The 23,974-nt window shown below is 57.6% G+C and overlaps 1 protein-coding gene across 2 annotated transcripts in view; it reads left to right on the top strand.

Moving 5' to 3' along the window:
* Positions 1-446: 446 nt before the first annotated feature.
* ACP2 (acid phosphatase 2, lysosomal) overlaps positions 447-23,974 on the top strand; it is a 153,788-nt gene continuing 130,260 nt past the window's right edge. The window contains exons 1-3 of one of the 2 annotated variants that reach the window (XM_078684468.1): positions 447-689; positions 20,483-20,578; positions 23,054-23,140. In XM_078684468.1, coding sequence (XP_078540594.1) covers positions 552-689; positions 20,483-20,578; positions 23,054-23,140 — 321 coding nt within the window. In that variant the 5' untranslated portion in view covers positions 447-551. The remainder of the gene's footprint in view (positions 690-20,482; positions 20,579-23,053; positions 23,141-23,974) is intronic. The other variant, XM_078684469.1, reaches the window with a different exon arrangement.

Genomic DNA, 23,974 nt, shown 5'->3' on the forward strand with positions numbered 1-23,974 from the left:
GGCCCCTGTGCTCTGGGGCCCTCTGTCCCCTGCTGGGGCCCCTGTGCTCTGGGGCCCTCTGTCCCCTGTGCTCCGGGGCCCTCGGTCCCCTGCTGGGGCCCCTGTGCTCTGGGGCCCTCTGTCCCCCTGCTGGGGCCCCTGTGCTCTGGGGCCCTCTGTCCCCTGTGCTCCGGGGCCCTCGGTCCCCTGCTGGGGCCCCTGTGCTCTGGGGCCCTCTGTCCCCTGCTGGGGCCCCTGTGCTCTGGGGCCTGGGCCTCTGCTTCCTTCCGGTCCCACCGACGCCGCGGTCTCGCGCTGGTTCCGGTTCCTCCAGCTGACCCCGCACGCGACACCGCCCACTTCCGGTCCAGTGAGAGGTTTATTAGCCTTTACTTCCGCCTGTGACGCGCGCAGGACTCCCGTGGTTCTCCGTCACTTCCGGTCTGTGTGACGCCGCTAGTCGTCCCCATGACTTCCGCCCCACTTCCGGTGTGCGTCAGAGCCTCGGTCCCCCGGGCGCCGCTCCCTCGCGCGCTGGTTCCGGGCTCTGGTGGTTCCGGGGCCGGCGCAGGATGACAGCGGCCGACGCGGACGGAGCCTCCGGGCCGGAGCGGGGCCTCCCCGGGCTCCGAGGCCTCCTGCTCCGGGCGCTGCTGCTGCTGAGCCTCGCGGGGGCCGGGGGGGCCCGGGAGCTGCGAAGGGTGACGCTGGTGAGGAGGAGAGGGGGGGGTGAGGGGCTGGGGGGGCCGAGGGGGGGGTGAGGACTGGAGGAGTGACCCCTAAAGGGAGAGGAGGGGAACCACAGACAGAGGGAGGGAGGGGGAGCAGACCCCACAGACAGAGGGAGAGGGCAACAGACCCCACAGACAGAGGGAGGGGGCAACAGACCCCACAGACAGAGGGAGGGGGCAACAGACCCCACAGACAGAGGGAGGGGGCAACAGACCCCACAGACAGAGGGAGGGGGCAACAGACCCCACAGACAGAGGGAGGGGGCAACAGACCCCACAGACAGAGGGAGGGGGCAACAGACCCCACAGACAGAGGGAGGGGGCAGCAGACCCCACAGACAGAGGGAGGGAGGGGGAGCAGACCCCACAGACAGAGGGAGGGGGCAGCAGACCCCACAGACAGAGGGAGGGAGGGGACAACAGACCCCACAGACAGAGGGATGGAGGGGACAACAGACCCCACAGACAGAGGGAGGGGGCAGCAGACCCCACAGACAGAGGGAGGGAGGGGGAGCAGACCCCACAGACAGAGGGAGGGGGCAGCAGACCCCACAGACAGAGGGAGGGAGGGGGAGCAGACCCCACAGACAGAGGGAGGGGGCAGCAGACCCCACAGACAGAGGGAGGGGGCAACAGATCCCACAGACAGAGGGAGGGGACAGCAGACCCCACATACAGAGGGAGGGGGCAACAGACCCCACATACAGAGGGAGGGGACAGCAGACCCCACATACAGAGGGAGGGGGCAACAGACCCCACAGACAGAGGGAGGGGACATCAGACCCCACAGACAGAGGGAGGGGACATCAGACCCCACAGAGGGAGGGGACATCAGACCCCACAGAGGGAGGGAGGGGACATCAGACCCCACAGAGGGAGGGAGGGGACAACAGACCCCACAGACAGAGGGAGGGGACATCAGACCCCACAGACAGACAGAGGGAGGGGACATCAGACCCCACAGACAGAGGGAGGGAGGGGACAGCAGACCCCACATACAGAGGGAGGGAGGGGGCAGCAGTCCCCACAGACAGAGGGAGGGGGTAGCAGACCCCACAGACAGAGGGAGGGGACATCAGACCCCACAGACAGAGGGAGGGGGCAGCAGACCCCACAGACAGAGGGAGGGGGAGCAGACCCCACAGACAGAGGGAGGGGGCAGCAGACCCCACAGACAGAGGGAGGGAGGGGGAGCAGACCCCACAGACAGAGGGAGGGGGCAGCAGACCCCACAGACAGAGGGAGGGGGCAGCAGACCCCACAGACAGAGGGAGGGGGCAGCAGACCCCACAGACAGAGGGAGGGGGCAACAGACCCCCCAGACAGAGGGAGGGGGCAACAGACCCCACAGACAGAGGGAGGGAGGGGGAGCAGACCCCACAGACAGAGGGAGGGGGCAACAGACCCCACAGACAGAGGGAGGGGGCAACAGACCCCACAGACAGAGGGAGGGGGCAGCAGACCCCACAGACAGAGGGAGGGAGGGGGAGCAGACCCCACAGACAGAGGGAGGGGGCAGCAGACCCCACAGACAGAGGGAGGGGGCAGCAGACCCCACAGACAGAGGGAGGGGGCAACAGACCCCCCAGACAGAGGGAGGGGGCAACAGACCCCACAGACAGAGGGAGGGAGGGGGAGCAGACCCCACAGACAGAGGGAGGGGGCAGCAGACCCCACAGACAGAGGGAGGGAGGGGGAGCAGACCCCACAGACAGAGGGAGGGAGGGGGAGCAGACCCCACAGACAGAGGGAGGGGGCAGCAGACCCCACAGACAGAGGGAGGGAGGGGGAGCAGACCCCACAGACAGAGGGAGGGGGCAACAGACCCCACAGACAGAGGGAGGGGGCAACAGACCCCACAGACAGAGGGAGGGGGCAACAGACCCCACAGACAGAGGGAGGGGGCAGCAGACCCCACAGACAGAGGGAGGGGGCAACAGACCCCACAGACAGAGTGAGGGGGCAACAGACCCCACAGACAGAGGGAGGGGGCAGCAGACCCCACAGACAGAGGGAGGGAGGGGGAGCAGACCCCACAGACAGAGGGAGGGGGCAGCAGACCCCACAGACAGAGGGAGGGGGCAGCAGACCCCACAGACAGAGGGAGGGGGCAACAGACCCCCCAGACAGAGGGAGGGGGCAACAGACCCCACAGACAGAGGGAGGGAGGGGGAGCAGACCCCACAGACAGAGGGAGGGGGCAGCAGACCCCACAGACAGAGGGAGGGAGGGGGAGCAGACCCCACAGACAGAGGGAGGGAGGGGGAGCAGACCCCACAGACAGAGGGAGGGGGCAGCAGACCCCACAGACAGAGGGAGGGAGGGGGAGCAGACCCCACAGACAGAGGGAGGGGGCAGCAGACCCCACAGACAGAGGGAGGGGGCAACAGACCCCCCAGACAGAGGGAGGGGGCAACATACCCCACAGACAGAGGGAGGGGGAGCAGACCCCACAGACAGAGGGAGGGGGCCGCAGACCCCACAGACAGAGGGAGGGAGGGGGAGCAGACCCCACAGACAGAGGGAGGGAGGGGGAGCAGACCCCACAGACAGAGGGAGGGGGCAGCAGACCCCACAGACAGAGGGAAGGAGGGGGCAACAGACCCCCCAGACAGAGGGAGTGGGCAGCAGACCCCACAGACAGAGGGAGGGGGCAGCAGACCCCACAGACAGAGGGAGGGAGGGGGAGCAGACCCCACAGACAGAGGGAGGGGGCAGCAGACCCCACAGACAGAGGGAGGGGGCAGCAGACCCCACAGACAGAGGGAGGGAGGGGGAGCAGACCCCACAGACAGAGGGAGGGGGCAGCAGACCCCACAGACAGAGGGAGGGGGCAGCAGACCCCACAGACAGAGGGAGGGGGCAACAGACCCCCCAGACAGAGGGAGGGGGCAACAGACCCCACAGACAGAGGGAGGGAGGGGGAGCAGACCCCACAGACAGAGGGAGGGGGCAGCAGACCCCACAGACAGAGGGAGGGAGGGGGAGCAGACCCCACAGACAGAGGGAGGGGGCAGCAGACCCCACAGACAGAGGGAAGGAGGGGGCAACAGACCCCCCAGACAGAGGGAGGGGGCAGCAGACCCCACAGACAGAGGGAGGGGGCAGCAGACCCCACAGACAGAGGGAGGGAGGGGGAGCAGACCCCACAGACAGAGGGAGGGGGCAACAGACCCCACAGACAGAGGGAGGGAGGGGGAGCAGACCCCACAGACAGAGGGAGGGGGCAGCAGACCCCACAGACAGAGGGAGGGAGGGGGAGCAGACCCCACAGACAGAGGGAGGGGGCAGCAGACCCCACAGACAGAGGGAGGGAGGGGGAGCAGACCCCACAGACAGAGGGAGGGGGCAGCAGACCCCACAGACAGAGGGAAGGAGGGGGCAACAGACCCCCCAGACAGAGGGAGGGGGCAGCAGACCCCACAGACAGAGGGAGGGGGCAGCAGACCCCACAGACAGAGGGAGGGAGGGGGAGCAGACCCCACAGACAGAGGGAGGGGGCAGCAGACCCCACAGACAGAGGGAGGGGGCAACAGATCCCACAGACAGAGGGAGGGGACAGCAGACCCCACATACAGAGGGAGGGGGCAACAGACCCCACAGACAGAGGGAGGGGACAGCAGACCCCACATACAGAGGGAGGGGGCAACAGACCCCACAGACAGAGGGAGGGGACATCAGACCCCACAGACAGAGGGAGGGGACATCAGACCCCACAGAGGGAGGGGACATCAGACCCCACAGAGGGAGGGAGGGGACATCAGACCCCACAGAGGGAGGGAGGGGACATCAGACCCCACAGACAGAGGGAGGGGGCAACAGACCCCACAGACAGAGGGAGGGAGGGGGAGCAGACCCCACAGACAGAGGGAGGGGGCAGCAGACCCCACAGACAGAGGGAGGGGGCAGCAGACCCCACAGACAGAGGGAGGGAGGGGGAGCAGACCCCACAGACAGAGGGAGGGGGCAGCAGACCCCACAGACAGAGGGAGGGGGCAACAGATCCCACAGACAGAGGGAGGGGACAGCAGACCCCACATACAGAGGGAGGGGGCAACAGACCCCACATACAGAGGGAGGGGACAGCAGACCCCACATACAGAGGGAGGGGGCAACAGACCCCACAGACAGAGGGAGGGGACATCAGACCCCACAGACAGAGGGAGGGGACATCAGACCCCACAGAGGGAGGGGACATCAGACCCCACAGAGGGAGGGAGGGGACATCAGACCCCACAGAGGGAGGGAGGGGACATCAGACCCCACAGACAGAGGGAGGGGACATCAGACCCCACAGACAGACAGAGGGAGGGGACATCAGACCCCACAGACAGAGGGAGGGAGGGGACAGCAGACCCCACATACAGAGGGAGGGAGGGGGCAGCAGTCCCCACAGACAGAGGGAGGGGGTAGCAGACCCCACAGACAGAGGGAGGGGACAAAATACCCCACAGACAGAGGGAGGAGACAACAGACCCCACAGACAGAGGGAGGGGACACAGACCCCACAGACCGAGGGAGCGAGGGGGCAGCAGACCCCACAGAGGGAGGGGGCAACAGACCTCACAGGCAGAGGGAGAGAGGGGGAGCAGACCCCACAGACAGAGGGAGGGGGCAACAGACCCCACAGACAGAAGGAGGAAGGGGCAACAGACCCCACAGACCGAGGGAGGGGGCAACAGACCCCACAGAAAGAGGGAGGGGACAACAGATCCCACAGACAGAGGGAGGGGACAGCAGACCCCACAGACAGAGGGAGGGGGCAACAGACCCCACAGACAGAGGGAGGGGGCAACAGACCCCACAGACAGAGGGAGGGAGGGGACATCAGACCCCACAGACAGAGGGAGGGAGGGGACAACAGACCCCACAGACAGAGGGATGGAGGGGACAACAGACCCCACAGACAGAGGGAGGGGGCAGCAGACCCCACAGACAGAGGGAGGGGGCAGCAGACCCCACAGACAGAGGGAGGGGGCAGCAGACCCCACAGACAGAGGGAGGGGGCAGCAGACCCCACAGACAGAGGGAGGAGGCAGCAGACCCCACAGACAGAGGGAGGGGGCAGCGGACCCCACAGACAGAGGGAGGGGCCAGCGGACCCCACAGACAGAGGGAGGGGGCAGCGGACCCCACAGACAGAGGGAGGGGGCAGCAGACCCCACAGACAGAGGGAGGGGGTAGCGGACCCCACAGACAGACAGAGGGGCAGCAGACCCCACAGACAGAGGGAGTGGGCAGCAGACCCTACAGAGAGAGGGGCAGCAGACCCCACAGACAAAGGGAGGGGGCAGCAGACCCCACAGACAGAGGGAGGGGGTAGCGGACCCCACAGACAGACAGAGGGGCAGCAGACCCCACAGACAGAGGGAGGGGGCAGCAGACCCCACAGAGAGAGGGGCAGCAGACCCCACAGACAAAGGGAGGGAGCAGCAGACCCCACAGACTGAGGGAGGGGGCAGCAGACCCCACAGACTGAGGGAGGGGGCAGCAGACCCCACAGACAGAGGGAGGGAGCAGCAGACCCCACAGACAGAGGGAGTGGCAGCAGACCCCACAGACAGAGGGAGAGGGCAACAGACCCCACAGACAGAGGGAGGGGGCAACAGACCCCACAGACAGAGGGAGGGGGCAACAGACCCCACAGACAGAGGGAGGGGGCAGCAGACCCCACAGACTGAGGGGCAGCAGACCCCACAGACAAAGGGAGGGGGCAGCAGACCCCACAGACAGAGAGAGGGGGTAGCAGACCCCACAGACAGAGGGAGGGACGGGGCTGCAGAACCCACAGACAGAGGGAGGCGGAGCCAGACCCCACAGGCAGGGGGAGGGAGGGGGCAACAGACCCCACTGACTGAGGGAAGGGGCAACAGACCCCACAGACAGAGGGAGGGGGCAACAGACCCCACAGACAGAGGGAGGGGGCAACAGACCCCACTGACAGAGGGAGGGGCAGCAGACCCCACAGACAGAGGGAAGGAGGGGGCAACAGACCCCCCAGACAGAGGGAGGGGGCAGCAGACCCCACAGACAGAGGGAGGGGGCAGCAGACCCCACAGACAGAGGGAGGGAGGGGGAGCAGACCCCACAGACAGAGGGAGGGAGGGGGAGCAGACCCCACAGACAGAGGGAGGGGGCAATAGACCCCACAGACAGAGGGAGGGGACAGCAGACCCCACAGACAGAGGGAGGGGCAGCAGACCCCACAGACAGAGGGAAGGAGGGGGCAACAGACCCCACAGACAGAGGGAGGGGGCAGCAGACCCCACAGACAGAGGGAGGGGGCAACAGACCCCCCAGACAGAGGGAGGGGCAGCAGACCCCACAGACAGAGGGAAGGAGGGGGCAACAGACCCCCCAGACAGAAGGAGGGGGCAGCAGACCCCACAGACAGAGGGAGGGGGCAATAGACCCCACAGACAGATGGAGGGAGGGGGAGCAGACCCCACAGACAGAGGGAGGGGGAACAGACCCCACAGACAGAGGGAGGGGGCAACAGACCCCACAGACAGAGGGAGGGGGCAACAGACCCCACTGACAGAGGGAGGGAGGGGGAACAGACCCCACAGACAGAGGGAGGGAGGGGGAGCAGACCCCACAGACAGAGGGAGGGGACAGCAGACCCCACAGACAGAGGGAGGGAGGGGACAGCAGACCCCACAGACAGAGGGAGGGAGGGGGAGCAGACCCCACAGACAGAGGGAGGGGGCAATAGACCCCACAGACAGAGGGAGGGGACAGCAGACCCCACAGACAGAGGGAGGGGACAGCAGACCCCACAGACAGAAGGAGGGAGGGGGAGAAGACCCCACAGACAGAAGGAGGGAGGGGGAGCAGACCCCACAGACAGAGGGAGGGAGGGGGAGCAGACCCCACAGACAGAGGGAGGGAGGGGGAGCAGACCCCACAGACAGAGGGAGGGGGCAATAGACCCCACAGACAGAGGGAGGGGACAGCAGACCCCACAGACAGAGGGAGGGGCAGCAGACCCCACAGACAGAGGGAAGGAGGGGGCAACAGACCCCCCAGACAGAGGGAGGGGGCAGCAGACCCCACAGACAGAGGGAGGGGGCAACAGACCCCCAGACAGAGGGAGGGGACAGCAGACCCCACAGACAGAAGGAGGGGGCAGCAGACCCCACAGACAGAGGGAGGGAGGGGGAGCAGACCCCACAGACAGAGGGAGGGGGCAGCAGACCTCACAGACAGAGGGAGGGGACAACAGACCCCACAGACAGAGGGAGGGAGGGGGCAACAGACCCCACAGACAGAGGGAGGGGGCAGCAGACCTCACAGACAGAGGGAGGGGACAACAGACCCCACAGACAGAGGGAGGGGGCAACAGACCCCACAGACAGAGGGAGGGGGCAACAGACCCCACTGACAGAGGGAGGGGCAGCAGACCCCACAGACAGAGGGAGGGAGGGGGAGCAGACCCCACAGACAGAGGGAGGGGGAACAGACCCCACAGACAGAGGGAGGGGGCAACAGACCCCACTGACAGAGGGAGGGGCAGCAGACCCCACAGACAGAGGGAAGGAGGGGGCAACAGACCCCCCAGACAGAGGGAGGGGGCAGCAGACCCCACAGACAGAGGGAGGGGGCAGCAGACCCCACAGACAGAGGGAGGGAGGGGGAGCAGACCCCACAGACAGAGGGAGGGGGAACAGACCCCACAGACAGAGGGAGGGGGCAACAGACCCCACAGACAGAGGGAGGGGGCAACAGACCCCACTGACAGAGGGAGGGGCAGCAGACCCCACAGACAGAGGGAAGGAGGGGGCAGCAGACCCCCCAGACAGAGGGAGGGGGCAGCAGACCCCACAGACAGAGGGAGGGGGCAGCAGACCCCACAGACAGAGGGAGGGAGGGGGAGCAGACCCCACAGACAGAGGGAGGGAGGGGGAGCAGACCCCACAGACAGAGGGAGGGGGCAATAGATCCCACAGACAGAGGGAGGGGACAGCAGACCCCACAGACAGAGGGAGGGGCAGCAGACCCCACAGACAGAGGGAAGGAGGGGGCAACAGACCCCATAGACAGAGGGAGGGGGCAGCAGACCCCACAGACAGAGGGAGGGGGCAACAGACCCCCCAGACAGGAGGGGGCAGCAGACCCCACAGACAGAGGGAGGGGGCAATAGACCCCACAGACAGATGGAGGGAGGGGGAGCAGACCCCACAGACAGAGGGAGGGGGCAACAGACCCCACAGACAGAGGGAGGGGGCAACAGACCCCACAGACAGAGGGAGGGGGCAACAGACCCCACTGACAGAGGGAGGGAGGGGGAGCAGACCCCACAGACAGAGGGAGGGAGGGGGAGCAGACCCCACAGACAGAGGGAGGGGACAGCAGACCCCACAGACAGAGGGAGGGGACAGCAGACCCCACAGACAGAGGGAGGGAGGGGGAGCAGACCCCACAGACAGAGGGAGGGGGCAATAGACCCCGCAGACAGAGGGAGGGAGGGGGAGCAGACCCCACAGACAGAGGGAGGGGGCAATAGACCCCACAGACAGAGGGAGGGGACAGCAGACCCCACAGACAGAGGGAGGGGACAGCAGACCCCACAGACAGAAGGAGGGAGGGGGAGCAGACCCCACAGACAGAAGGAGGGAGGGGGAGCAGACCCCACAGACAGAGGGAGGGAGGGGGAGCAGACCCCACAGACAGAGGGAGGGGGCAATAGACCCCACAGACAGAGGGAGGGGACAGCAGACCCCACAGACAGAGGGAGGGGCAGCAGACCCCACAGACAGAGGGAAGGAGGGGGCAACAGACCCCCCAGACAGAGGGAGGGGGCAGCAGACCCCCCAGACAGAGGGAGGGGGCAGCAGACCCCCCAGACAGAGGGAGGGGGCAGCAGACCCCACAGACAGAGGGAGGGGGCAATAGACCCCACAGACAGATGGAGGGAGGGGGAGCAGACCCCACAGACAGATGGAGGGAGGGGGAGCAGACCCCACAGACAGAGGGAGGGGGCAACAGACCCCACAGACAGAGGGAGGGGGCAACAGACCCCACTGACAGAGGGAGGGGCAGCAGACCCCACAGACAGAGGGAAGGAGGGGGCAACAGACCCCCCCAGACAGAGGGAGGGGGCAGCAGACCCCACAGACAGAGGGAGGGGGCAACAGACCCCCCAGACAGAGGGAGGGGACATCAGACCCCACAGACAGAGGGAGGGAGGGGGGAGCAGACCCCACAGACAGAGGGAGGGAGGGGGAGCAGACCCCACAGACAGAGGGAGGGAGGGGGAGCAGACCCCACAGACAGAGGGAGGGGACAGCAGACCCCACAGACAGAGGGAGGGGGCAGCAGACCCCACAGACAGAGGGAGGGAGGGGTAGCAGACCCCACAGACAGAGGGAGGGGGCAATAGACCCCACAGACAGAGGGAGGGAGGGGGAGCAGACCCCACAGACAGAGGGAGGGGGCAATAGACCCCACAGACAGAGGGAGGGGACAGCAGACCCCACAGACAGAAGGAGGGGACAGCAGACCCCAGAGACAGAAGGAGGGAGGGGGAGCAGACCCCACAGACAGAGGGAGGGAGAGGGAGCAGACCCCACAGACAGAGGGAGGGAGGGGGAGCAGACCCCACAGACAGAGGGAGGGGGCAATAGACCCCACAGACAGAGGGAGGGGACAGCAGACCCCACAGACAGAGGGAGGGGCAGCAGACCCCACAGACAGAGGGAAGGAGGGGGCAACAGACCCCCCAGACAGAGGGAGGGGGCAGCAGACCCCACAGACAGAGGGAGGGGGCAACAGACCCCCCAGACAGAGGGAGGGGACAGCAGACCCCACAGACAGAAGGAGGGGGCAGCAGACCCCACAGACAGAGGGAGGGGGCAATAGACCCCACAGACAGATGGAGGGAGGGGGAGCAGACCCCACAGACAGAGGGAGGGGGAACAGACCCCACAGACAGAGGGAGGGGGCAACAGACCCCACAGACAGAGGGAGGGGGCAACAGACCCCACTGACAGAGGGAGGGGCAGCAGATCCCACTGACAGAGGGAAGGAGGGGGCAACAGACCCCCCAGACAGAGGGAGGGGGCAGCAGACCCCCCAGACAGAGGGAGGGGGCAACAGACCCCCCAGACAGAGGGAGGGGACATCAGACCCCACAGACAGAGGGAGGGAGGGGGGAGCAGACCCCACAGACAGAGGGAGGGGGCAGCAGACCCCACAGAGGGAGGGGACAACAGATCCCACAGACAGAGGGAGGGGACAGCATACCCCACATACAGAGGGAGGGGGCAACAGACCCCACAGACAGAGGGAGGGGACATCAGACCCCACAGAGGGAGGGAGGGGACATCAGACCCCACAGAGGGAGGGAGGGGACATCAGACCCCACAGAGGGAGGGAGGGGACATCAGACCCCACAGACAGGGAGGGGACATCAGACCCCACAGACAGACAGAGGGAGGGGACATCAGACCCCACAGACAGAGGGAGGGAGGGGACAGCAGACCCCACATACAGAGGGAGGGAGGGGGCAGCAGTCCCCACAGACAGAGGGAGGGGGTAGCAGACCCCACAGACAGAGGGAGGGGACAAAATACCCCACAGACAGAGGGAGAGGACAACAGACCCCACAGACAGAGGGAGGGGACACAGACTCCACAGACAGAGGGAGCGAGGGGGCAGCAGACCCCACAGACAGAGGGAGGGGGTAGCGGACCCCACAGACAGAAGGAGGGAGGGGGCAACAGACCCCACAGACCGAGGGAGGGGGCAACAGACCCCACAGACCGAGGGAGGGGGCAACAGACCCCACAGAAAGAGGGAGGGGGCAACAGATCCCACAGACAGAGGGAGGGGACAGCAGACCCCACAGACAGAGGGAGGGGGCAACAGACCCCACAGACAGAGGGAGGGGGCAACAGACCCCACAGACAGAGGGAGGGGACATCAGACCCCACAGACAGAGGGAGGGAGGGGACAACAGACCCCACAGACAGAGGGATGGAGGGGACAACAGACCCCACAGACAGAGGGAGGGGGCAGCAGACCCCACAGACAGAGGGAGGGGGCAGCAGACCCCACAGACAGAGGGAGGGGGCAGCAGACCCCACAGACAGAGGGAGGGGGCAGCAGACCCCACAGACAGAGGGAGGGGGCAGCGGACCCCACAGACAGAGGGAGGGGCCAGCGGACCCCACAGACAGAGGGAGGGGGTAGCGGACCCCACAGACAGAGGGAGGGGGCAGCAGACCCCACAGACATAGGGAGGGGGTAGCGGACCCCACAGACAGACAGAGGGGCAGCAGACCCCACAGACGAAGGGAGGGGGCAGCAGACCCCACAGACAGAGGGAGGGGGTAGCGGACCCCACAGACAGACAGAGGGGCAGCAGACCCCACAGACAGAGGGAGGGGGCAGCAGACCCCACAGAGAGAGGGGCAGCAGACCCCACAGACAAAGGGAGGGAGCAGCAGACCCCACAGACTGAGGGAGGGGGCAGCAGACCCCACAGACAGAGGGAGGGGGCAGTAGACCCCACAGACAGAGGGAGGGTGCAGCAGACCCCACAGACAGAGGGAGTGGCAGCAGACCCCACAGACAGAGGGAGAGGGCAACAGACCCCACAGACAGAGGGAGAGGGCAACAGACCCCACAGACAGAGGGAGGGGGCAACAGACCCCACAGACAGAGGGAGGGGGCAACAGACCCCACAGACAGAGGGAGGGGGCAGCAGACCCCACAGACTGAGGGGCAGCAGACCCCACAGACAAAGGGAGGGGGCAGCAGACCCCACAGACAGAGAGAGGGGGCAGCAGACCCCACAGACAGAGGGAGGGACGGGGCTGCAGAACCCACAGACAGAGGGAGGCGGAGCCAGACCCCACAGGCAGGGGGAGGGAGGGGGCAACAGACCCCACAGACTGAGGGAAGGGGCAACAGACCCCACAGACAGAGGGAGGGGGCAACAGATCCCACAGACAGAGGGAGGGGACAACAGACCCCACTGACAGAGGGAGGGAGGGGGGCAACAGACCCCACAGACAGAGGGAGGGGTGCAGCAGACCCCACAGACAGAGGGAGGGGTGCAGCAGACCCCACAGCCAGAGGGAGGGGTGCAGCAGACCCCACAGCCAGAGGGAGTGGGCAGCAGATCCCACAGACAGAGGGAGGGGCAACAGATCCCACAAACAGGTGGGCAAGGATTCCCAATACATAGAGGGGTAGGAGATCCCAATGAATGATGTCAGAGATCCCACAAACTGAGGGATGAGACCCTAGGAGAGGGTGGAGATGAGACTATCCCAGAAAGATTCATGAGACAAGATGCTCCTGCCTTCACAGAGAAGTCTCCCCAGAGAAATAGACCCCCCCCGCTCCCCTCCACCGAGATAGTGGTGAGCATATCCCACAAACAGATGGCTACAACCCTAACAGATCCCACAAACAGATGGGTACAACCCTAGCAGATCCCACAAACAGATGGGTACAACCCTAACAGATCCCACAAACAGATGGTACAGCGCTAGCAGATCCCACAAACAGATGGGTACAACCCTAGCAGATCCCACAAACTGATGGGTACAACGCTAGCAGATCCCACAAACAGAGGGTACAACCCTAGCAGATCCCACAAACAGATTGGTACAACCCTAGCAGATCCCACAAACAGATGGGTACAACCCTAGCAGATCCCACAAACAGATGGATACAACCCTAGCAGATCCCACAAACAGATGGGTACAACCCTAGCAGATCCCACAAACAGATGGGTACAACCCTAGTAGATCCCACAAACAGATGGGTACAACCCTAACAGATCCCACAAACAGATGGATACTACCCTAGCAGATCCCACAAACAGATGGATACTACCCTAGCATATCCCACAAACAGATGGGTACAACCCTACCAGATCCCACAAACAGATGGGTACAACCCTAGCAGATCCCACAAACAGATGGGTACAACCCAAACAGAACCCACAAACAGATGGTACAGCGCTAGCAGATCCCACAAACAGATGGGTACAACCCTTGCAGATCCCGCAAACAGATTGGTATAACCCTAGCAGATCCCGCAAACGGATGGGTACAACCCTAACAGAACCCACAAACAGATGGTACAGCGCAAGCAGATCCCACAAACAGATGGTACAACGCTAGCAGATCCCGCAAACAGATGGGTACAACCCTAGCAGATCCCGCAAACAGATGGGTACAACCCTAACAGATCCCACAAACAGATGGGTACAACCCTAACAGATCCCACAAACAGATGGGTACAACCCTAGAAGATCCCACAAACAGATGGGTACAACCCTAGAAGGATAGCTTGGAGATGAGACCCCGCCAGAGAAAGCCACGAGACAAGATGCCCCAGTGAGACTAGACCCCCATACCCAAGAGATGGGGAGGAGGAGACCCTAGAAGGAGAGTGAGAAGAAGAGATAGCCAGAGAGAGTGGCAAGAGGAGACTCTGGGATCAGGGATGTAGCTGGCTAGTTTTCAGATTGCTTGGGTGTGACGTATCACTGGCCTCAATGTATGTACGAGTGACATTCTACTGCCAAATGCATGCGACATCACAGTGAGTGACACTTCAACACGAGTAAGCCCGAGTTATAAAGTCCATGTTAAGAGATAAATATCCGAAATGACTTCCTTTGGAGAATGATAAGCTCTAAAACGCCCTCCCAACTCCTGCAAAACCACACCAATAAAAGGTCACTAACATAATGTATTATTTAGAACTCCCCAATTCTCTAAAACTCTATAAAGGTTTAGGGTCCGTTGGTACATTTTCCCCTATCAAAACGTGTACCGGGACTGCTGTATTATTCTGAACTGCCAAGCAGAATCTATGGCTGTGAGTCCAACAAGAACCGCATATCCCCATAAGATAGTTCGTTCTATGGAAATAGGATATATTATACATATTAATGTTTGATATGACACTGCATCAATCCACTGATAACTTGTCTATATCTAACAGCTGTCCAGAGATGTCGTTTGAGTTCTTGGATTCTTTGCTCAGTTAAACAATGCATAAATGGACAACTGCACGAGCCAATGGGACAGACCAGATCGAATGTCTTGTAATCCTGCAGAGCTGCTCTGCTGCTTGAGGAGGAACATGCAAGTCAAAAATGGAAATGAACAGAAAGTGGATGATATATATATGAAATCAGTATGATTATATATGTTATGGGTTCATAGAGCAGGCCTCTTTGAGTCGTAGACCTAAAGCTGTTGAAGACCTGATGTGGGTGACCTTTAGATCATCCTATACAAGTTTGACGTGTATTCTCTTCAGAGTTGAGGTTCAGGCTCATGATGCCTATTTTTTGGTACTTTGTGATGTGGGTTAGGCTGGATCTTCTGTTGCTTAGAGGGCAAAGGTGAGAGATGGACGTAATAAAGAATGTAGGGAGAAATTAACTTACCTGGCACTATTTGCTTCAAATAATTTTGATTCAATACAGCAGAGAACAGTTTGGATAATCTAGGTTATGTTAGCGATTCCAACTCTTCAGGTGGTTAAAGACTTCAGTTGTCTGTTTTCTCCAGTAGAACATTTAAGGGGGCAAATCCATGGGAATGGAGGTAAGGATTGCCTCTTGCCATGCAGGGGGAGCCCTTGCAGGCATGGTTGGAAGTAAGAAGGCTAGAAATGTTTGTACACTAGGTTAATCAAATGAAAATTAAGAACTTTATTTAGTATATAAAAACAACTGTCTCAGGAACGCTATTAGTGGCAGTGGTAAGAACTACCAGAAGTGGCACTGATAAGGTGTTTTTGTTGTAAATTTGAGCTATGCTTGGAAATTGCTGTTTCGCATGATTAGCGGAGTTGTTGTCTCTGCCGTATGAAGCTCTGCATTTAGTGGTGTCTAATGAAAGTGACCAATGTCCTTGATCTGAACATGTCCGAGCCAGTATTGGTAAAGCTTTCAGCTAAGGGTAAGACCGGATTAGTGGGCGTCACTAGTACTAAAATAAGAATGACTGGTGACTTCGGAAGTTGGTGTTGCTTCTTCTTGCAGCTATTGACGCTGCAATTATTCAATATATTCGGAAAGTTGCCATCATATTTCCAATCTGTTACCAGCATTGGCAATATCCGTTAGTCTTGACTATAACTGAAAGAGACTCTTTAGTCATTGATGAATTCAGGTACTCAGCACATCATCAAACATGCACTTTGTTAAATTTACAACAGCTGTGGACGAGCACACCGCAACTCGCACAGGCTTTTAAGAAATATATTTCGAAAGCATGATGTGGTCGTGGACTGTCATTTGCAGATTGAACGTTTCCATTGAAATGGATACAAACTCTCCCACTGACCTGCAGTTTTACTGCTAAAACAATATACTATGCAAACATAATGGGTGGAAATCAGGCTACAGCAAATAATAACATTTTACACAATCACCAAGTAAAGTGTTCTGATTTGTTTTGATCCTATTAAAATTGGTTTCCTAACTACTGATATCTGTTTTAAATATGTGTATAGTTCATTTAAAGCTTCTTAAATGTTGTGTGTTCCAAAAAACGGACATCCTACAGTCTTTCATATGACACTGCCTGTACCCCAGCACAATTGTCTGAAAGTTCACTTTCTTTTCTTTGACTGCAAATTTAGAAAGACATCAAGGGAAGAACATTCCGTGTCAGGGGAAGATCGAAGTCAACAGAATACTCACTGGGAGGGCCCACAAATAATTGGACAAATATTAGCGAAGACCCAAGATGAGGCAGTTCGGCAGCGCACACTACATGAGGCCCCAGCATCCAATTTAGGGCCTTTAGCTCTCCGGGCCGGGAGCCCCAACACAGGATGGTGAACTATCCTCAAAGATATCAGGACGAGCAGCAAGAAGAACAAATAGAGGCGGGATCGCCAAAAGGGGCGATAGGCAGACACCAGGCAGGAGATGTCCATAACAACTCACCAAACCTGAATTTTCAGAGGCACACCCCCTGGGGCAATGGACAGACACGGCGCACCTCCAAGCATAATAGTCAATCAGTAATCCATGCGGTGATGCTCACGCCCAGATATACAGCCAACGACTCCTTCGACATTCTGAACAGATCCAACATCGTCCGCCTCTTTGGCCATATTGAATCCTTGTTTCAAAAGACAATGGTCCCTCGGCAGTAGGGGATTCTGAGAAGCAATAAACATAGATCAAGAATCGGTTCTATATTGTATGTCCAGCCAGACAGTGTTTTATAACCTACAGTTGTGTAGTCAGTAATCTATGCAGTATCAAGTGGGACACAGCCTGTGTCCTACTACCACATATAGACAAGTGTGACATACATAAAGGGTGGGGATTAGGCAAGAGGAAGCAGTCTGCCTACAATTCACATTTAGCAGACTAATAATTCATGAATACACTATTGTGACTTTTTATATAATATAGTCTAAACCATATGGTAAGTCACAATAGTGTATTCAGACTTCTTTGGGGTTGGTAGCTGGCCACAGACAGACCAGATGGAGCCCTAAAACCCCAAACACCAGCACCTCCATTTTGTTTGCATGTAGCTTTAAGAAATAATCTTTCATCCAGATGCTAATGCTGGACATACAGTGTTTGAATTTGTCAGCCTCAAAAGGCAGATTGCCTGAGATAGACACACGTAAGTTTGTGCGTCATCCACATAAGATACAACTTGGAAGGCGAAGGATCTCACTAACTCCGCAAGAAGGGAGACATACAGATCAGAAAACAAAATACGACTAAAGGGCTGATCCCTGTGGCACCCCACACAGAAGGCTAAATGCTCTACCCTTGAATCCCCAACCGCGGACAGTTTGCACCCTATCTATAAGAAAGGAGTGAAGAAGATTAAGGGCGGAACCACTCTCGCCAGCATACTGTAATTATTGGGCCATGCCCAAGGGCGAGGCAGTCTCAAATGCTCATGATGAGTCAAACACCACAAGGATAGCTGTCCTGCCGGGATCTACTTGGCGCCTGATATTATCTGCTGCCACAATGAGCGCAGTCTCTGTACTGTGTCCACTCCTAGACCCATTCTGTGAAGGATCCAGGAGGTCATGAGTGTTGATCAATTTAACCAATTCCTGGTTCAAGTATTTCTCAAATATTTTGGCCGGTGAGGGCAGCAAAGAGATGGGTCAAAAACATTCAAATCTTCAGGTTCAGCACTGGTTTTCTTTTGTAAATGGATCTCTTCCATCATTTAGTAAAGATTCCAATTTCCAGAATGTAATTGAGAACTCTGTAGATATTCTGTAGTACGGTCTGAAGCCAGTTGCAAAATTTTGGGTGGACAGGGGTCAGCAGGGGATCCTGATTTAAATGCGCATCAACAATTCCTTTGTTCACTAAGAAGAAGGAGGAGGAAATGCAGAAGGCAAGGAGAAACAGGAAGAGGTAGTTAAAAACAGCCAGAATTTCCTTAAAAGGTGAGGAATTAAATTCAGAATACATAGTAAGAATTTTATCTTGGAAGTGAGCTGCTAATTTGTCACAAAACGGTTGTAAAGTGTCAATGGTAATTGAACAGAAGGATTGGAAAGCTCCTTAACCACTTTAAAAATGTCCCTTGGCTTGCTGACACACCTCCAACTGTGTTTCCACCTGGACTCTCTAGAACTACTGGCCTCCAGTGGGCTTTAAAAGCTTTCTTCTGCCACCTACAACACAATGTAATCCTCATCAGAACAGACAATATGATAGACGAGCTGGATCTGCAAGTCCTAGTCCTGTACTTCTGTTGGGGTTTGCCTACTTCGAACTCCTCATCACCTGGTTCCCACATCCACAGTCCATGGGCAAAGCACTAAATATGAATTGGTCAGGGATTTTTCCCTACGCTTTTCATCCTCTCCCACTCCTTCCATTCATGGTCTGGAAGCTTCAGCAAATGACCCTCACTTTCATCCTGGAGGCTCTCGCATGAGCCAAGCAACCCTGGTGCACCACACTTCCCGACTTGTCCCTAATTCTTCATGAGTTGCTGCCCTAATGGCCAGATCTTCTAACCCAGAACCAGGGCACCATCAGGCACCCCAGACAGCTCAATCTTGGGATTTGGCTCCTGAAGTCTAAGAGTTGGACTACCTGAATCTGTCTCCGGAGTTTGTGTCCACCCTTAACCTGTGCGGGCGTTCTACGGAGTGGGAGGGGCTGCGTCGGCCAACGGTTGTGCGCAGCACCCAGAAAGTAGTGACGCGAGCACGGAAGGGGTTAAAGAGACCTGCAGACCCACCAGGCAGGCCTATTACACTACCAATTGCTGTCTTTTCTACATCCATTGACCCATTGAAGCCTACAGTCCAAGACCTAGTTTATTACCAGCTTCATCTGCAAACGTCAGGCCATGTCTACACATCTATCCATCTCCACTTAGCTGCACTTGCATCATACCTTCTAAATTGGATTTTTTTTTCCATTTTTCAGGGTCTCAATCATTAAATCCTTTAACCCCTTCCGTGCGGCCGCGATTCCCCCCGTGTGCGGCAAACGCACGAACAGGGCGGGGCCGTGACGAACCCCAGCCGTCATCAGCACACGAGTACCGTGGAGCGTGACGGCTGGGGTACGTCACCAGCATGGAAGGGGTTAAAGAGAGGCTTAAATCGGTTATTCCACCTAGGGTACCCCTATCCCCTATCTGTAACCTAAACATTGTCCTAACTCGTCTCATGGTCCCTCCTTTCAAGGGCCTTCATTTGTGCCTTCTCCAGTTTCTCTCTTAAAAGGTGGCCTTCCTAGTTGCCATAACATATCTCAGGAGAGTGAGTGGGCTTCAAGCTCTTACTCTCCAGCAACCTTTTTCCAGATGCCCAAAGAGTTATCCTTAGGACTAATTCAAAGTTTCTAATCTAAGCTGAAATCTTCATCCCACCATAATCAATATATATCTGTGGTAACATTCCCATAGCTAATTTACGTAAAGCAGCTACTTGGGGTACTCCCCACACACTCACTATGCACTGCTGTGTGGATATTGTAGCACGCCAACAAGGGACAGTTGGCCAGGCTGTCTTACATACACTTCTCCAAGCCTCTCTAACATCCTCCACCGAGCTACAGCTTGGGTGGCGGCACTGCTTTACAGTCTATGCGGAGCACGTGTATCTACAGCTAGACATCCCATGAACTGAGAATGTTACTTACCTGTAAGCATGTGTATGCGGTATGTGGTGCCGTAGAATCACATGCAGCCACCCTCCTCCCTGGAAGCTAGGGGCTGTTGAAGATGCCTTTTTCTTATTCCTTTGGCATGGTTATCCTGTCATGCTTTTCTATGATCCATCGTCATCCTTACCTGCCATGTTAAAAATAATGGAGCCGATGCGCATGAACATTACCAGTCATAGGAGGAGTCACTATACCTTCTTCAAAGAACAAAACGTGCTCACGTCCGAGCCAAACACTAGATGGCAGGAGTATGCAGAGCATGTGAATCTACAGCGCAGCATACCACAAACAGAGGATTACAGGGTAAGCAACAATTTTCGTTTCTATCTAGTTGGAAAGTTTTCCTTGCTCCTATGACTACTTAGCCTACTTGAAGTTTTCAGGTAGCTAAGCACATGTTCTTGGTTTTCATCAAGTGCTTTAAACAAAATGCAATAATTGATTAGCTACTTCTAAGTGATTTGTTTTTTCTTCATTTTCGGTCTAGACCCCCATAACCTCCTCCGGTTGTGTCTTTGCTCCCAACAAATTCAGTCCAGAACAGTTATTCTCTTCTTCTTAAGTGCAGAAGTTCTTCTAACGTTGCATCTCTGATTTGCTTTGCTTTTAGTTGTATCGCCATGGAGACCGGTCACCTATCAAAGGATACCCTACAGATCCCTATAATGAGGACACGTGGCCGCAGGGCTTTGGACAGCTGACCCAGGTGAGTGCAAGATCTGCACTATGGTGTTGGTTGTTGGTTCAGCAGCTGTTTGTGAAAAAGAGGTGTGTACTCAGTCCCCTATCCGTGTGCTCTGTCCTTTTGTGTGTAGGACAACCACAGTCCAGTTGGCGTTGATGGTCTTTGATGCTCTGTTGTAAATGACGACCTGTACATATTCACTCAATGTCGCTGGTGCTCTGGTGGCTTCTGAAAAGCGTACACAGGTTCACTCTGTCCTTGGTGCTTTGGTGGCCTCTGAAAGCCCTGTGTATGTGGGTGCTCTGGCAAGGCATGAAAGAGCTGCCTATGTGTACTTGGTGTGCCATTGGGACCTGAAAGGCCTGTACACGGTGCAGCTCTGGTAGATCATGAAAGGCCTGTACATGTCGTAGCTCTGGTAGAGCATGAAAGGCCTGTACACGTTGGAGCTCTGGTAGATCATGAAAGGCCTGTACACGTTGGTGGTCTGATAAGGCTTGTACACGTTGTAGCTCTGGTAGCGCATGAAAGGCCTGTACACGTTGGTGTTCTGATAAGGCCTGTACACGTTGGAGCTCTGGTGGAGCATGAAAAGCCTGTACACGTTGGAGCTCTGGTAAAGCATGAAAGGCCTGTGCACGTTGGAGCTCTGGTGGAGCATGAAGGCCTGTGCACGTTGGAGCTCTGGTAAAGCATGAAAGGCCTGTGCACGTTGGAGCTCTGGTAAAGCATGAAAGGCCTGTACACGTTGGAGCTCTGGTGGAGCATGAAGGCCTGTGCACGTTGGAGCCCTGGTAAAGCATGAAAGGCCTGTGCACGTTGGAGCTCTGGTGGAGCATGAAGGCCTGTGCACGTTGGAGCTCTGGTAAAGCATGAAAGGCCTGTACACGTTGGAGCTCTGGTAGAGCCTGAAAGGCCTGTACACGTTGGAGCTCCGGTGGAGCATGAAAGGCCTGTACACATTGGAGCTATGGTAGAGCATGAAAGGCCTGTGCACATTGGAGCTCTGATATAGCATGAGGCCTGTACACGTTGGTGGTCTTATAGAGCATGAAGGGCCTGTAGACATTGGGTGTCTGGTAGAGCATGTAATGCCTGTACACGTTGGTTGTCTGATAAAGCCTGTACACATTCGTGGTCTGATAAGGCCTGTACACGTTGGTGGTCTGATGGTGCCTGAAAGGCCTGTACACGTTGGTGGTCTGATGAAGCCTGTACACGTTGGTGGTCTTGCAGAGCATGAAAGGTCTGTACACATTGGTGGTCTGATAGTGCTTGAAAGACCTATACACGTTGATGGTCTGATGAAGCCTGTACACATTGGTGGTCTTGTAGAGCATGAAAGGTCTGTACACATTCGTGGTCTGATAAGGCCTGTACACGTTGGTGGTCTGATAGTGCCTGAAAGGCCTGTACACGTTGGAGCTCTGGTGAAGCATGAAAGGCGTGTTCACGTTGGAGGTCTGATAAGGCCTGTAGACGTTGGTGTTCTGGTAGAGCATGAAGGGCCTGTAGACATTGGGTGTCAGGTAGAGCAAGAAAGGCCTGTACACGTTGGTGGTCTGATAAGGCCTGTACACGTTGGTGGTTTGATAGTGCCTGAAAGGCCTGTACACGTTGGTGGTCTGATAGTGCCTGAAAGGCCTGTACATGTTGGTGGTCTGATAGTGCCTGAAAGGCCTGTACAGGTTGATGGTCTGATAAGGCCTGTACACGTTGGTGGTCTGATAGTGCCTGAAAGGCCTGTACACGTTGGTGGTCTGATAGTGCCTGAAAGACCTATACACGTTGATGGTCTGATAAGGCCTGTACACGTTGGTGGTCTGATAGTGCCTGAAAGGCCTGTACACGTTGGTGGTCTGATAGTGCCTGAAACGCCTGTACAGGTTGAGGGTCTGATAAGGCCTGTACACGTTGGTGGTCTGATAGTGCCTGAAAGGCCTGTACACGTTGGTGGTCTGATAGTGCCTGAAAGGCCTGTACACGTTGGTGGTCTGATAGTGCCTGAAAGGCCTGTACACGTTGGTGGTCTGATAAGGCCTGTACAAGTTGGTGGTCTTGCAGAGCATGAAAGGTCTGTACACGTTGGTGGTCTGATAGTGCCTGAAAGGCCTGTAAAGGTTGGTGGTCTGATGAAGCCTGTACACGTTGGTCTTGCAGAGCATGAAAGGTCTGTACACGTTGGTGGTCTGATAGTGCCTGAAAGGCCTGTACAGGTTGGTGGCCTGTTGAAGCCTGTACACGTTGGTGGTCTTGCAGAGCATGAAAGGTCTGTACATGTTGGTGGTCTGATAGTGCGTGAAAGGCCTGTACACGTTGGTGGTCCTGTATTGCATGAAGGGCCTGTACATGTTCGCTCTGTGTACTTGATACATGATGGTGGTCTGATTGGGCCTGACCAGCCTGTACGCACCGCCCCCCCCCCCCCCCCCTCCCCCTCGTTTTGTTTGCTGTTGTTGCTCCAGCCTCCACTCATCTCGTTCACACTGTTCACAGGTGGGCATGAAGCAGCACTGGGATTTGGGTCAAGCGCTACGGAGCCGGTATCGTGGATTCCTGAATGATTCCTATGACAGAAGAGAGGTGAGGCTGCCATTTTACCTGCTCTAAATGCTCTGCCTAGACATCGAGCCTGTGGTTACTGACCCGGACATTGTTTTACAGCTCTTCACTCCCCTGCGTCTCTGTCCCTCCACTTTCTTCTTCTTATCTTAAGCTTTCTTTTCTCCAGTTTCCTGCTCTCCTCTTCTTTCTATTGAGAGATTTAAAACTATACAGGACGGCTTTAGTGCGAATAATGTAGAAAGAACTGCTTCTATTGGCTATACAGACGGCACTCTGGTGAAGAATGGCCTTTATTGCTTCCAGTTTGTTAAGTCTGTCCTGACTCTACCTCTGGGCCATCCTGGTGGCACTCTGGGGAAGACTGGCCTCTATTGCTTCCAGTTTGTTGACAGTCTGTCCTGACCCTACCTCTCAATCAATTAATCAATCATAGCATTTGTAAAGCGCACTACCTACCCGTGAGGGTCTCAAGGCGCTAGGGGGGGAATGCTGCTACTGTTCGAAGAGCCAGGTCTTGAGGAGTCTCCTGAAGGATAGAAGATCTTCGGTCTGCCGTAGGCAGATGAATGAATGAATGAATGGCAGATGGGGAGGGTGTTCCACGTCTTGGCGGCGAGGTGGGAGAATGATCTGCCGGCGGCGGTCACTCTTCGGATGCGGGAGATGGTGGCGAGGGCGTGATCTGCGGAGCGGAGCTGGCGGGCTGGGATGTAGAGGCTGAGTCGTCTGTTGAGGTTTGCTGGTCCGGTGCAGTGGAGTGCCATGTGTGAAGATCCTGTGAAGCATGCGGAGGGTGTTGAAGCAGGGGGAGGAGATGGCGTTAACCTGCTTTGTCATGAAGAGTGTGGAGTC

Source organism: Lissotriton helveticus, chromosome 3_2 (genome assembly GCF_964261635.1).
Source record: "Lissotriton helveticus chromosome 3_2, aLisHel1.1, whole genome shotgun sequence".
Taxonomy (NCBI): Eukaryota; Metazoa; Chordata; class Amphibia; order Caudata; family Salamandridae; genus Lissotriton; species Lissotriton helveticus.